The sequence below is a fragment of the Nicrophorus vespilloides genome, unplaced genomic scaffold (assembly GCF_001412225.1).
Source record: "Nicrophorus vespilloides isolate i.1.1-1 unplaced genomic scaffold, Nicve_v1.0, whole genome shotgun sequence".
Lineage (NCBI taxonomy): Eukaryota > Metazoa > Arthropoda > Insecta > Coleoptera > Silphidae > Nicrophorus > Nicrophorus vespilloides.
In genome coordinates this window covers 1-17,264 of record NW_017099676.1, presented here as the reverse complement: position 1 = coordinate 17,264, position 17,264 = coordinate 1, and the positions used below count along the sequence as shown (strand labels likewise).

Genomic DNA, 17,264 nt, shown 5'->3' with positions numbered 1-17,264 from the left:
AGAAGTTAATGGACAAATTTGAAAGAGTATTAACATGTGAAAAACTGTATTATTTTTGTGCGAAATGAAAAGCGTGTTTTTTTTTTGTGCGATCTATAAAGGATTGCTGATTGAATTAAAACGGAATTTGCTTAATTGTCGATGGATTGGATCAAAGGATTGCAAAAAAAGGGATGAGGATGAAGGGGATTCACGTGAGTTGCAAACAAAGCAGAAGACTTAAACGGCGCAAATAAAAAAAAATATGCAAATCTCGTACGTTTCTCTGAATGGAATGGAATGAAGTGGAACACTTTAATTAGCAAAAACGAGTTCAGGTCGGCATCCACGTACAAATTGCATATTCCCGTATATGCGGAATATTTTGTAACGTTTGGAATGTTTGCGGATGCGGCACGTTTAATTAATTGCGACTATTGCGTGGCTTGATTATTAACTCAATGCAAAACGTTAATTATTTCAATTAGTTAACACCAAATATTGTCGAGTTTAATAGCCCGAATGTACAGTTTTGCGTATCTACTTTGTAATTTATATAATAGTTCAATAATTATCTACATTTTACGTAAAACAAAAACTATTTTCTCAATAGTTCATACATTGCTGGGGTTTCTTCCATTTGGCTATAATTCGCGTTCAAAGTTGAAAAAAATGAAAAATTAACAGCAGTGTTAATTGATACATATTACTCACCATTAGAGTCATTTACTTATGATCTTTTTCTAAGGATCAACTAATTCTTCTTGGATATTTATATTGGTTTTAGTCCTAAAGTTTATTATATTGAGAAGTGACATAGAGAGAATCAAATTATCCAAAATAGCGACAATAAAGTAAATACGCCATCTGTGATCAAAATTTGGTACTAATCTTTTAATCGCTTATTTATACAGTTTAATCATCGAATTTCAATTATAAACATAAGTGAAAGCTATAAATCTAAGGGTTAACTCTTCTTTCTTGGATATTTATGTTAGTTTTCATCTTAAACTTTCTTATATTGATGAGTTACATAGATCGAATCGAATTATACAATTTAACGACTATAAAATTAATACGCCATCTGTGATCAAAATTTGGTACTTATTTTTAATTCACTTATTTTATTTCATTTGAGCAAGTGTTCATAGATTGATGTGGTTTCATGTTTTTGGCTGTAATTCAGGTTCAAAGTTGAAAAAAAATAACACTTGATAAGCAGTGTTAATTGATGCATATTATTTACCATTACAATCATTTACTTATGGTCTTTTATAAGTGAGGTAAAGATAATCGAATTATCCAAAATAGCGACAATAAAGTAAATGCGCCATCTGTGATCAAAATTTGGTAATATTCTTTTAATCGCTTATTTTTACTGTTTAATCACTGAATTTCAATTAAAAATATAAATGAAAGTTGTAAGTCTAAAGGTTAACTCTTCCTTCTTAGATATTTATGTTAGTTTTAATCCTAAAGTTTCTTATATTGATAGAATCGAATTATCCAAATTAACGACAATAAAATAAATACGCCATCTCTGATCATAATTTGGTACTAATCTTTTAATCACTTATTTTATTGCATTTTAGCAAGTGTTCATAGATTGGTGTGGTTTCATGTATTTGGTTCTAATTCAGGTTCAAAGTTGAAAAAAAAAGAACACTTGTAAAGCAGTATTAATTGATGCATATTATTTACCACTACAATAATTTACTTATGGTCTTTTTCTTAAGGATCAACTCATCCTTCTTGTATATTTATGTTGATTTTAGTCCTAAAGTTTACTATTTTGATAAGTGTTACGTGTTAAGTGTTAAGAATGGAATTATCCAAAATAGCGACAATATAGTAAATACTCCATCTGTGATCAACATTTAGTACTAATCTTTTAATCGCTTATTTTCACAGTTTAATTATCTCATTTAAATAATAAACAATAATTACGCAGAAACCATCATAAATGAAAATTGCAAATCAAACGGTTCTTCTTGGATATTTATGTTGGTTTTAATCCTAAACTTTCATATATTGAGGAGCGACATAAATCGAATCGAATTATTCAAATTAACGACAATAAAATAAATACGCCATCTGTGATCAACATTTCGTACTAATCATTTAATCGCTTATTTTTAGAGCTTATAAACATAATTAAGCTGAAACGATCATAAATGGAAGCTGAAAATGTAAAATTGATCCTGCATTAATCCTGAATATAATTAATGATGTATATAGTGCGTGCTCGTTTCGATATTATTGCAGGCACCATTACGTAATTAATTCATTAATTAGTTATTTCATAATTTTCATCGGATTGAATTCATCGTGTGCTCGTACATTTTAATTAATTGGATTTTAATCCGCATTCGATGCCGATCACGCAAAGTTCACGTACAATTTGACTAATTTAAAGTGCTTTGCAGACCAGTTTGTGCCGTCGCAGCATTCCAATTACTGCGGACATAGTTTAATTAATAAGCTCCATCGTTTAATTCAATATTTATTTAAGCACAGATGAAACATTTGCGGTTAGAGGGTGAGAGTACATAGCGAGAATTTCAACACGTTTGTCTACAGTTAATGTAATTTGTTCTTTGATGATAAGTTATGAATTTTGATATAAGACATTTAAGGAAAAATCTTATTTGGATTAATGAAAAAAAAACTGATTAATAATGGTTTAGATAGAAAAGTCTAATAATATTAGATAGAGAAAGTTTAGTGAAATTCGAAGTTAAAATCAGTTGTTCCACGTAGTAGTGTCATGGGTCTAATTACATAAAAAATATTACTAAAACTACGTAACTTTTCCATAAAAAAAGTATTAATTGAAACATACAAAGAAGATTAAAAATAATTGAACTATTTCAGTACAGAAGAACTATTAGTTCAAAATTTTCAATTTGTATTAATTAGTTAATAATAGGGAAAATGTATTTTTTTATGAGTTTCTTTTGTGTTAAAACTGTCAGTATAAAAGAACTATTAGTTCAATTGAATATGCAGAAATAATTCATATAGAAAATATCAATTTCATAAATATTTTGTAAAATTATATACTTCTTGAGAGTTTTATCATTGAAACATTTGAACTATTTAGTATAAATGAAGTATTCTAAGAATCAATTATTTTAGCTTCGCGTCATTATTTGAACGATTACAATACAAAATATAATAAGTATAAAATTATTTCATATAGAAAATGCAACAATATATTTCATATAGAAATTGCAACAATAAACAAATAGAATGAAAGAAGAGTCTCTTCTTCTATCGAAGTAATTGAAAAATTTTAATACAATTGAACTATTAGTTCAAATTTTTGTATAAGTAATAATTTCAACAATAAATGATAGGAAATTTGTTGAATTTTTAAAGAAACATTAGAACTATTAGTTCAAAGTATTTAGTCGGTATTAAATAGTTAATAAAATACAGTAAAAAATGAACTAATTTGATAACAAACGTAGATCATTGAAACTGTTAAACCAATTTACCGAATTGTTCGAACGGATCGAAACGAATGCATTTATCTCTGCCGCAAATCCGAACGTGTTATTTAATACTCTCGACTTTTCGACTCCGAAACACCCGATACCGCCTACTTGGTATTCAGCCGGAAACTCGATCAATTTGATTGCATTAGTTTCATGAGTTTTCGTGCTTTTACGTTCGTTCCATCCTTTCTTCTCTCTACCATCCTTTGTGTTCGCTTCATCCGCATTTTTCGTTTTTTGTCGTAGGTTTTAAAGCGGTCGCGCTTTCTCTTGCTGCACAAAAAAAAATGGGGTTGCATGTGGTGAGATCGTCCTCCTTCTTTTATTGAGGAAGATGTGTCACGACCACATCCACCACAAGCGCAAGTTTAAAAGCCTCCACCCCGGTCGATGCAGGAGGACTTTTACAGTGGTGCACCTGGAACTAACGTAATGGATCTGCAAAGATGATGAAAAGCCATCTTCGCATCTCCTTAATATCCACATACACGAGGATATTAATAACGTAGCTTTTGCCCTATTTTCAAACATTCCTCATCTCACTTCGCTCTCTCCTCTTACATGCTTTATTTCATGTAAAGTACACTATCCATCATAGATAAAAGCATCATTTGAGAAACGTCGCAAAGTGCAGCTTACTAAAGTTAAGCAACATATTGTATGAATAATATTCGGATAGGTGATTTCAGACTTCAGTAAATTATCAATACGTATTAGTAGATATATCAAAAGATACGCAATATTAAACCTCTTCCAATAAAATCATAAAATATATAAGAAGTTTTATAGTTATTACATAACATTAATTTGAGATTTTCAATAAATTGCGAAAAAATGATCAAATTTTAAAAACCTATTAAAGTGTAATGGTAAATACCTCAAACGTGAAAGTAGGCTCATTGAAAAGGCCATAGTTTTTTTCCTTAATATGTACTTTAAAGTATATAATTATAAAGTGAAATTATTGCGTAATTAACTGAAACGTAAAGACGTGTTTATTTTCTTGAAAAATCTTCATATTTTCGTCATTATATAACAATTTTTATACCAAAAGATGCGAAATAAAATACCTCTTCTCATTTAATTAGAAAGTATGGAAATTTTTGTACAGTTTAAAACTTTTGTGACAAAATAATTTCTTTTTATTTTATGATGATTTTATGTTACTAATTATATAATTATTAAGTGAAATTATTGCGTAATTAAATGAAACTTAAAAACGCGTTTATTTTCTTGAAAAATCTTCATATTTTCGTCATTATATTACAATTTTTATACCAAAAGATGCAAGATAAAATACCTCTTCTTAGAGAGTAAATTAAATTTTTCTATAGTTTAAAACTTTTGTGACAAAATAATTTCGTTTTATTTTCTTTTACTAAAATATCTTCAAATAGTTCAATTTCAGTTTCAATTGGAAATATCCATTTCCAGTTTTCATAAATGTAAATGGAATTGCAGTAGTTTGAAAAAAAAATTGTATTGTTTTTAGAGAAAATTAAATAGATTTCATTTACTAAAAAGGTTTTGAAACGTTCTTGAATATTTTCATATAATTTGTTATTTTCTCTGGGTTTCATAAAATTCCTGAATATTTAAGAATCATTATTCACTTTTCCAATAATACACACAACAAAAGGTATACATTTTCATTCAATTTTGTGCCAAAATACTGTATTGGATTTAAAAATTGTGATGAAAATCTGTACTGCTTTTTTCTTCTTTACCTTAATAAATCTAAATCGTTTCGATGTCGACGTCCTTCACGTTTCTCATTACCGCAGGATTATTTGATTAGAAATCGGATTTAAATTGATTCCTTTACCTCAAGCGAATCCGGTTAATTCCCGATGGATTTTCTCATCCACCTTCCACCAAATCTCCTTCAGTAATTGATCACAACTTTGTACATCTTTACCTTTGCTGCACTTCGATTAATCAACTTATTTCAATACAAATAAAATGTGTAAGATATACACAATTTCTAATAAATTTATGATTATTACTAATTATTTCTATGAATATTTCTATAAATAAATGAGAAATTAATCTTTCTCGTAATAAATAGAATTTTCTATTATTATTTCTATGATTTACGAATGTGTTTTGTGAAATAAGTCTGTTTGTTTTTATATGAAATAACGAGAATATGTTTGGTGAGGATAGGAGTTTGCTTGGAATGTGTTTGAATTCCACGGAGAATTTACGAGCTGTAAGCTTATGTGCTTATTGGACTACGTATTTTATGAAATATATTCTCATGCAATTCGCAGTTTACTTGCATAAATTTATCAATATTGTAACTTGTTCAAAAAATTGTTATTTTTATTTCAGTTTTTTTCTTAATTCTCAATTGATTTTTGTACATTTATGAAGATTCTTTGAAATACTAAATTACCTTTATTAATAAGCTTATATTGTAGCAATTTGATATAAAACTTGTAAAAAACAATTATAAAGAACTTAAATTTTCTCAACTTTTTGTGATAGTTATGAGATAAGTTATAAGATTTTTTTAATTAAAGAATACGAGGATCTATTAAAAACGTCTGCTACACAAAAGGCTTGTTGGAAAATAGCAGAAACTAATCTTTAATTACGACTGAAATTGTTTTCTCCGTGGACAAATTTTCTTCGTCCTTATTTACTTATTTCATCTTAATTTTTCGTTTTTCCCCATCTTGGTTCTCTCTCCTGCAGTTGCCAAGAAATAATTAAGAAAAATAAATCGTCTGCAAGAAAAAAATAAAGACGACGAAAACCAGGACGAGCTGCAATAAAAGTTGGGTGAAATCTCGACGACGGCGTGCGCTGTTGCAAAGGATTATTATCTTTCCTCTGTCCCTTATTTTCATCCTTATTAAGCATTAAACCGTCGGATTTAATAATAAACAGAAACTGTTGAGAGAAAATCAAGAGGAAACTTGCGTCACGAAAACGTCTGCCATTCGACATCTGATTTTAATTGAATCTCGATTTAGCGAATAATGGTGTTTGGAAATGCAGGTGAAACGTGCTAAAAATACGCTCTGTGCGGAGGTTAAGCTTTGTATCTTTGCAGAGTTTTGTTGTCAAGAAGTGAGCGAGGGCGAGGAAACAATGGTCGTCAAGGAAATGACGAAATGAAACATTCAAAGAGAGAGAGTTGCTATAGAAATGTGATCAATCGATTCGATGCAGGCATTTATTACTAAAACATTTCCTGAAGAAACAACAATTTCTTTTCATACAGTTTTTCAGAAATTTATATTTATCTTTGTTGTTTTTTTTTTTTCAGAGTCATTTGGAAAATATAATCGAACGTCCTGGAAGGATAATAGAGAGACACGCGCCTTTGAATCGACTGCAGAGCGACAATGTGAGTCCTGAAGATATGATGGATGGAGGAACAACCAACAAGTGCAAATTCACCACGATCTTCGAGCTTCGCGACGGCGGATCCAACACCTTAGTATCGAGGCCATCGTCGTTCGATCTCCAGTGCTCGACTTTAGCTCAGATCGCAGGATACGCGGCAAGTAGAGGACAAATTCTCAACATCGGCGACGTGCAGACGTGGCTCAACGAGCAGCACACGGAAGGAGATGCGGAATCTGCAAGAACAATCCTCTGTATGCCCATCATCAACGGCCAGAAGACCCTGATCGGCGTAGCTCAATTAATAAACAAAGCGAACGCCGTTCCTTTCACCGACTGCGATGTTTCCTTGTTCGAAGCCTTCGCGATCTTCTGCGGTCTTGGTATACATAACACGCAGATGTACGAGAACGCCTGCAAGCTGATGGCCAAGCAGAAGGTGGCTTTGGAATGTCTTTCGTATCATGCGACTGCCAGCAACGATGCGACGGAGAGGTTGCTCAAGGAGGATATTCCGACGGCGGATCGCTTCAATTTGTACAGTTTCACGTTCATTGATTTCGAGCTCAACGATGAGGACACGTGCAAAGCCACAATTCGGATGTTCCTGGAATGCAATTTGGTCCAGCAATTTCACATCCCCTACGACGTATGTATCTATTAATGTTTCGTATTCGATAATTAATCCGTTGGTAATACTACACATTTTTGTGGTATATCTCGAGAACCAGGATGAGTACATAGATTGTTCAATAATCAAATTAAAACTAATAATGTAGGCTTTAATATCTATACAAAATCATTTATAATTTTTCTGATATAAGCTGTCAAAATGGAACAAAAACAATAGAAATCTCGAAGAAGTAGTGTCTTCACATTTTGTTGTATATTTCGAAAATCATCAAGAGCACATATATTGTTTAAACATGCAATTAAAACTAATAATATGCGGTTTAAAATGTGCATAAATTCATATTTTTCATATTCATTGTTTGCATGTAATAAGCTGTCAAAGTTGAAACAACGTTTTTTTTCAATCATCGAAAATGCTGTGTCTTCACATTTAGTTATATATTTCTGGATTGCAGATGAGCACATAGATTGTTTAATAATCCAATTAAAACTAATAATATAGGGTATAAAACATGCGTAAATTCAGATTTGTGATATTCGTTGTTTGCATGTAAGTAGCTGTCAAAGTTGAAACAACGTTTTTTCAATCATCGAAAATGCAGTGTCTTCACATTATGTTGTATATTTCTGGAAACAAGATCAGCATATAGTTTGTTTAATAATCCAATTAAAGCTTATAGTATAGGGTACAAAACCTACACAAACTCATATATGTGATATTTGTTGTTTGCATGTAATTAGCTGTCAAAGTTGAAACAACGTTTTTTTTCAATCATTGAAAATGCAGTGTCTTCATATTTTGGTGTATATTTCTGGAACAAAGATGATCATATGGATAATTTAATAATGTAGTTAAAGCTAATAAGATAGGGTACAAATCTTGCATAAACTCATATTTATAATTTTCCTTGTTTGCAAGAAATAAGCTATCAAAGTTGAAACAACGTTTTTTCAATCATCGAAAATGCAGTGCCTTCACATTTGGTGTATATTTCTGGAAACAAGATGAGCACATAGATTGTTTAATAATCCAATTAAAGCTAATAGTATAGGGTACAAAACGTGCATAAAATCATATATGTGATATTCGTTGTTTGCAAGTAATTAGCTGTCAAAGTTGAAACAACGTTTTTTCAATCATCGAAAATGCAGTGCCTTCATATTTTGGTGTATATTTCTGGAACCAAGATGAGCACATAGATTGTTTAATAATCCAATTAAAGCTAATAGTATAGGGTATAAAACCTGTATAAACTTATATATGTGATATTCGTTGTTTGCATGTAATTAGCTGTCTAAGTTGAAACAACGTTTTTTTTCAATCATCGAAAATGCAGTGTCTTCACATTTTGTTATATATTTCTGGAATGAAGATGAGCACATATATTGTTTAATAATTCAATTAAAACTAATTATATAGGGTATAAAACATGCGTAAACTAAGATTTGTGATATTCGTTGTTTGCATGTAATTAGCTGTCAAAGTTGATACAACCTATTTTTTTTAATCATCGAAAATGCAGTTCTTTCACATTATGTTGTATATTTCTGGAACCAAGATGAGCACATAGATTGTTTAATAATCCAATTAAAGCTAATAGTATAGGATACAAAACCTACACAAACTCATATTTGTGATATTCGTTGTTTGCATGTAATGAGCTGTCACAGTTGAAACAACATTTTTTTCAATCATCGAAAATGAAGTGCCTTTACATTTTGTTGTATATTTCTGGAATTAAGATGAGCACATAGATTGTTTAATAATCCAATTAAAGCTAATAGTATAGGGTACAAAACGTGCACAAACTCATATATGTGATATTCGTTGTTTGCATGTAATTACCTGTCAAAGTTGAAACAACGTTTTTTTCAATAATCGAAAATGCAGTGTCTTCACATTTTGGTGTATATTTCTGGAACCAAGATGACCACATAGATTGTTTAATAATTCAATTAAAGCTAATAGTATAGGGTACAAAACGTGCAAAACCTCATATATGTGATATTCGTTGTTTGCGTGTAATTTGCTGTCAAAGTTGATACAACGTATTCTTATTCAATCATAGAAAATGCAGTGTCTTCACATTTTGGTGTATATTTCTGGAACCAAGATGACCACATAGATTGTTTAATAATCCAATTAAATCTAATAGTATAGGGTACAAAACATGCGTAAACTCAGATTTGTGCTATTTGTTTTTTGCATGTAATTAGATGTCAAAGTTGAAACAACGTTTTTTCAATCATCGAAAATGCAGTACTTTCACATTTTGTTGTATATTTCTGGATTGAAAATGAGCACATAGATTGTTTAATTATCCAATTAAAACTAATAAAATATGCTATAAAATAAACTTAAAGTCAGCTGACAAACATAATTTGTCTTGCAGGTATTGTGTAGGTGGATTTTGAGCGTGAAAAAGAACTACAGGCCTGTGAAGTACCACAACTGGAGGCACGCACTGAACGTCGCGCAGACGATGTTCGCAATGTTCAAGACTGGAAAGATGGATCGTTTCATGACCGACCTGGAGATCCTCGGCCTGCTGGTAGCTTGCCTCTGCCACGATCTGGATCACCGCGGCACGAACAACGCTTTCCAGACGAAAACCGAATCCCCGTTGGCAATTTTATACAGTACCAGCACCATGGAACACCATCATTTCGATCAGTGCGTGATGATCCTCAATACGGACAGCAATAATATATTTCAAGTAGGTACGTTTTTTTTTAAATTAAATTTACAACGAAATTAAATGATATAATTAACATTTCCAATTGAAATTATTTCATGATTACCATTACTATCTAGACCATAGATTCCCAAACTGTTTCTACCTATAATGAAATAATTTCAGGATTTACTGAAAAAGTTTGGGAAACCCTGATCTAGACTATAGTAGAAGCAACGATGCAAGATGAAAGCTTTATTCATTGAAATAAATATTAATTAGTTTAAACTGAAATTCGGTCGACTGGATTACATTACATCATTGTGCTTTGTCAGCAGAGAATTAATGAAGTGTCATTTCAGTCGCGCTCATCAAGTGCACTCAAAATATGAAACTCTCTCTCACTGCCGCACTGCTGTCTCTGAACATTTCTATAGTTGCGATTGTAAGCGTTCGAACTACAAAGAGGGGACAGCCAAGTTTACTCACAAGTCCATTAATTAGTTACGTAAAGCTTCTTGCTCGAAACGAACAAAGCATGCAAAAGCGTACAAGCTTAATTAGATTTAACTTGCACTTGCATACAACAATGCGCCATTCAGATTTGTTACGTGTCCATCAAAAGCATTGTTCATTTTGTATCTGTATTTTGTAACAAATCATTTATTTTTTTGTATTAAAATCAATACAAATTGAATTATTTTGAGGACATTCAGCAATGTTCGTTTTGGATTAAATTCATTGTTAGAAATTACATTTTACTAAAGTATTTGGAAGCAATACTAAAGATTATATGAAAAGCATTAATTTTCTTCTTCGAGATTAAATTTGGTATACAAATTACATTACAAAAAATTGTATTTGAACTATTTAGATCAAATATTAACACTGTTTTTTTCTCTATAATGTTTAGGCCTTATCACCTGAAGATTACAGGAGAGTCATGAAGCTAGTAGAAACGGCAATTCTATCGACGGATTTGGCCATGTATTTCAAGAAGAAAAGCATGTTTTTGGATCTCATCGAAGACGGCGAATTCGATTGGCAGAGCGACGATAAGAAGGAACGTGAGTTGTTCTTTTCCTACTAGTTTTTCAGTATGTTTTTTTTTATGATGTACATTTCTAGTTCTTTCTGGTATGATGATGACCGCTTGCGATGTGAGCGCAATTGCGAAGCCTTGGGACGTCCAACACAGGGTGGCAAAGCTCGTCGCCGACGAGTTCTTCGATCAAGGAGATTTGGAAAAGATGCAACTCAAAGAACAACCTGTTGTAAGTATACATTTTTGTATGTATTAATTAACTTTTGTGTAGTAAATTATGTTGTATTAGTGTTTCTCAACATATTGATAGAGAAATGACAGCTGTCACCTTGTGTCAAAACTAGGAATTGGTGGAATACTCTTAGCAATTGGGTACAACTATGAACAAATATGTTGTTGAAAGGTTGAGAAACATTGATATTATATAATATTATTCGCAACTTGTAGATTTAATAGATAAATTCAGTAGATTTATATGAATCTGTTGTGAAACTTGTAATCCTAATGATCTCAAAACCAATTTGAAAACGTCTGAATAAGCAAAGAGATAATACCAGTTTTAGCTTTGGTTTCTGCTAAATCTTTGCATTTTTTATTTTTTATTGATATATATATAACCTGATTATGTCTTTAATTTATTAACGAAAATCGTTTTTTCTTCATAGTTAAAGCTATAAAATGTCAGAGTTTCTCAATCTATTAATAGAAAAATGACAGCTGTCACCTTGTGCCATAGCTAGGAATTGGTGGAATACTCTTAGCAATTAGGTACAATTATGAACAAATATGTTATTACAAGGTTTAGAAACATTGGTATTATATAATATTTTTCGCAACTTGTAGATTTAATAGATAAATTCAATAAATTTATATGAATATGTGGTGAAACTTGTAATCCTAATGATCTCAAAACTAATTTGAAAACGTTTGAATAACCAAAGAGATAATACCTGTTTTAGCTTTGGTTTCTGCTCAATTTTTGCATTTTTTTATATTTAGTTGATATATAGAACCTGATTATGTTTTCGAGTTATTAACGAAAATCGTTTTTCTTCTTAGTTAAAGCTATAAAATTTCAGAGTTTCTCAACCTATTAATAGAGAAATGACAGCTGTCACCTTTTGTCAAAGCGAGGAATTGCTGGAATACTCTTAGAAATTGGGTACAACTATGAACAATTATGTTGTTAAAAGGTTGAGAAACATTGGTATTATATAATATTCTTTGCAACTTGTAGATTTAATAGATAAATTCAGTAGATTTATATGAATCTGTGGTGATACTTGTAGTCATAATGAACTCAAAACCAATTTGAAAACGTTTGAATAACCAAAGAGATAATATTTGTTCTAGCTTTGGTTTCTGCTCAATTTTTGCATTTTTTATATTTAATTGATATATAGAACCTAATTATGTTTTCAAGTTATTAACAAAAATCGTTTTTTCTTCATTGTTAAAGCTATGAAATTTCAGAGTTTCTCAACCTATTAATAAAAAAATAACAGCTGTCATCTTGTGTCAAAGCTAGGAATTGGTGACATACAATTGGGTACAACTATGAACAAATATGTTGCTAAAAGGTCGAGAAACATTGGTTTTATATAATATGTTTTGCAACTTGTATATTTAATAGATAAATTCGGTAGAAATGACAGCTGTCACCTTGTGTCAAAGCTAGGAATTGGTGGAATACTCTTAGCAATTGGATACAACTATGAACAAATATGTTGTTAAAAGTTTGAGAAACATTTGTATTACATAACATTTCTCGCAAATTCAGTAGATTTATATGAATCTAATTATCTCAAAGCCAATTTGAATACGTCTGAATAAGCAAAGAGATAATACTTGTTTTAGCTTTGGTTTTGGTTTTGTTTGAATTTTTTTATTTTTAATTGATATATATTCTTCATAGTTACAGCTATAAAATTTCAAAGTTTCTCAGCCTATTACTAGAGAAATGACAGCTGTCACCTTGTGTCAAAGCTAGGAATTGGTGGAATACTCTTAGCAATTAGGTACAACTATGAACAATTATGTTGTTAAAAGGTTGAGAAACATTGGTATTATATAATATTCTTCGAAAATTCAGTAGATTTATATGAATCTGTTGTGAAACTTGTAATGTAATTCTAATGATCTCAAATCCAATTTGAAAACGTCTGAATAAGCAAAGAGATAATACTTGTTTTAGTTATGTAAAAGCTATAGAACCTGATTATGTTTTTGAGTTATTAACGAAAATCGTAGTTAAAGCTATACAATTTCATAGTTTCTCAACCTATTAATAGAGAAATGACAGCTGTCACTTTGTGTCATAGCTAGGAATTGGTGGAATACTCTTAGCAATTAGATACAACTATTAACAAATATGTTGTTTAAAGGTTGAGAAACATTGGTATTATATAATTTTTTTTGCAAATTCAGTAGATTTATATGAATCTGTTGTGAAACTTGTAATGTAATTCTAATGATCTCAAATCCAATTTGAAAACGTCTGAATAAGCAAAGAGATTATACTTGTTTTAGCTTCTTGTTTCCGTCCAATCTTCACAATTTTTATATTTAATTGATAAATAGAGTTGAGATTTATGTGCACTGAAACTGGTAATCCCAAAGCAATTTAAAATCGCCGAAGTAAGCTTCTATAAAATCTACTTTTTTTTTTCTTCTTGTGTTGACTTTGATTCCGGATAATGGCTTTTTCCCTTCAAACCGGAACTTTATTACGCGTGGACGGAAATGCGGAGCGAGAGAACCGTAATAATTCCCGATCGAATCGAATATCTGTTTTTCAGGCGATGATGGACAGAGAGAGGAAGGACGAGTTGCCCCAAATGCAGGTCGGATTCATCGACGTCATCTGCCTTCCACTGTACCGAGTCCTATCCGATACATTCCCATGGGTGGAGCCCCTTTATCAGGGCACAGTTGAGAACAGGAAGCATTGGCAGGATCTGGCTGAAAAAGTCGAGATGGGTTTGACCTGGATCGACCACGATACCATCGATAAACCAGTCGAAGCTTTTACCGGTATAAAAAAACAAACAAAGAAGAAACAAAGATCAGTTTGTAACTTTATTTTTTGATTTACAGATCCTGAAGAAACGAAGGATATCGAGTTAACAGTTCAAACTCTACACACGGTGCAGCCACCACCGCAGATCAATCAGAAGATGAAGAGGAGACACAAGATCTGCACGATGCTGTGACACTAGTTGCTGTGACCCATTTCAGAATCAAATAATTCGTGTACATACTTGTTTTTTTTTGTTATTGATTTATTTTTGATGAATTACTTTTTGGGAGAGAGGTGCGTTGCTCATATACAGAGTGTTTCCCTTCATTAATTGGATTGGATAATTGCAAGTGATGAAGACGTTCACGTAAACTTCACTTTCTTCGAAGTACTTTTTTGTTGTTATTGGTTTTTCGTGTGGAAGCATAGCATGTGATATGATATAAGTCATCTATTTTTTTGTTTTTGTTTGTCTTTCGTTCCGAAGAACCCGCAGTAGTTTTACATGTATACAGTGCATAGGGTATACCAGTATTTTATGTATAGACCTTAGACCTAAACCTAAACAGAAACTAATAATAAACTAAAAAATAAATATATATTATGTAAACCAGTTAAATGTAAGAACTGTGAGTGTGCAGACAGTTAAATTTTTTGGCGTGTTTCATGCGTATACTAAATATGTTGCATTATTGAAGGAAGAATAAAGCTGTTGAGCTTTATTTTGATTTTGTTCAGATCATCTTTACATCCATCTCTTCACACACACAAACACACACACAAAAAAAAAACTTTTTGTAAACCAAGCAATAATACACCTATGATCTTTCATTATATTTAAAAAAAAAGTAACATATAATAATAAGTAAATATATATTCTACATATATATATTATTAATAATAATAATAATCAAAAAAATGTACTTATTGTAAACAAATATGTAATGAACACTCTGTATATAAATATAATGGGTTTAATAATAATAATATAACGATAATATTCTTGTAATCATGTTGGATTATTCTCAATAATTTGTATAAGTGAACTTACACACCAAACACACACGCGACACACGTTTACACAAAACACAGAGACACGAGTTTGTATAAATTGAAGGAAAATAAAAACGCAATACGATGCATTTATTTATTATTTTTTGTCCTATAAAAATATCCTAATTTCATAATATTTCATTAATTTTGAAAACGATAAAATTCTTAACATTTTCAGTAAAAATCAATGTTAGAAATATTTCGGTGGGTTCATTCAGTCTCTAGTTTACGATTCATGTTGAATTATTTAATTATCTTGCATGCTTATCTTGAAATTGATACAAACGTGAAGAAGGTGCATTTTCAGCTTCTACACGTTTCACACCTTGTAGAGGATGACTGGATCAAAGCATGTAAATTCATTGGAAAGGTGAATTTTTTTAGCTTTAATATGTATCTATTATAATCTATGTATCTTATGTGGTTGTTGAGTTATGCAAGAAAATGTAATGACATTGAAAAATAGTTGATTACAAAAGTTGGTTGCCTGCAATGTACTTATTTGGAAAATTTTCAGGATCTTTCAAAATCGAAATAACGATGCTAGAATTGTATCAGCGGGCTCCAGTTAACGATTCTTGTTGAATCTCAATCTTTAAATTGAGTGTAAGATTATGTAATTTTCTTCAGCTGTTCTTGACTAATTCATATAGTAATTATATATCATGTTTTGTCCTATAAAAAACATACTAATTTCATAAAATTTCATTAATTTTGAAAACGATCAAATTTTTAACATTTTCAGTATATATCAATGCTAGAAATGTTTCAGTGGGTTCATTCGAAAGGTGGTAGTCTTTAGTTTACGATTCATGTTGAATTATGTAATTATCTTGAATGGTTATCCTGAAATTAATACAAACACGAAGAAAGTGAATTTTCAGCTTCTACACGTTTCACACCTCGTATCAGACGACTAATTGATAGCACGTAGATTCATTGGAAAGGTGAATTTTTCAGCTTTAATATGTATCTATTATGATATATGTATCTTATGTGGTTGTTGAGTTATAAAAGAAAATGTAATGATGTTGAAAAATAATTGGTTACACTCGGTGTATATTTGGTTGCCTGCAATAGACTTATTTGAAAAACGAGAAAATTTCAGAATCTTTCAAAAACGATGCTAGAATTATATCAGTGGGTTCATTCGAAAAGTGATAGTTTCCAGTTTCCGATTATTGTTGAATTACGTAATTATCCAGCATGGTTATCCTGCAAAAAAAACCTAAAGAAGTTTAATTTTCAGCTCGTAGCAACTGAAAGGATGAAAACAGAAAGCTCTGTGTAGACTCGTTGTAAAGATGAGACTTTCAGCTTTAAATTGAGTGTAAAGTGTTGTAATTTTCTTCTTGAGTAATTCACTAAAACTGAAGACATCGAAAATCTTCGTTTCTCGGTTATCTAATGGACATTACCTATAGTAATCAATAAAAACAATCTGATTATGCAACAAAATTGTTAAAAAGTTCATTACTTTTTGAGTTATTAACGAAAATCGTTTTTTTTTTCTATCAAACTGCGATTTTAACACAATCCAATTGGAAATTGTACAAAATTATCGGTAATTTTCAAGCACTCTGAAAATTGAAATATCATTTAAAACGGCTCATTCGAAAGATGGCTCAGTCTAAATAGTATTATTTTTGTTGCATTACGAAATTATCGTACGTGGTTATCCAGAAAATAAAATAAAAAACTTGAAGAGGTAACATTTTCAGCAACGTCACATTTGACAGCTTGAAGATGAACGGATGATAGCAGAAAGCTCTGAGTGAGCTAGTTGGAAAGTTGAGACTTTTAGCTTTAATTTAAGTGTAAGATGATGTAATTGTCTTCAGAGGTTCTTGAGTAATTCACTAAAACATAAAAAAATCGTCGATTCTCGGTTACGCAATGTTCATTACTATAAGAAATCCTCGTATCAATAAGAAATCTCAAAAAATCAATGAAAAATCAGTAGGAAATCCTATAGTAATTAATACAAAAATTCTATAAAAAGC

General features: G+C 30.8%; 1 protein-coding gene across 1 annotated transcript in view; it reads left to right on the top strand.

Moving 5' to 3' along the window:
- Positions 1-15,046, top strand: part of LOC108565120 (cGMP-specific 3',5'-cyclic phosphodiesterase) — a 20,810-nt gene extending 5,764 nt beyond the window's left edge. Inside the window, exons 4-9 of the mRNA XM_017924412.1 lie at positions 6,757-7,485; positions 9,863-10,186; positions 11,058-11,211; positions 11,273-11,418; positions 13,988-14,222; positions 14,286-15,046. Of these exons, the coding sequence (XP_017779901.1) occupies positions 6,757-7,485; positions 9,863-10,186; positions 11,058-11,211; positions 11,273-11,418; positions 13,988-14,222; positions 14,286-14,401 (1,704 nt within the window). The 3' untranslated portion in view covers positions 14,402-15,046. The remainder of the gene's footprint in view (positions 1-6,756; positions 7,486-9,862; positions 10,187-11,057; positions 11,212-11,272; positions 11,419-13,987; positions 14,223-14,285) is intronic.
- The last annotated feature ends 2,218 nt before the right edge of the window (positions 15,047-17,264 follow it).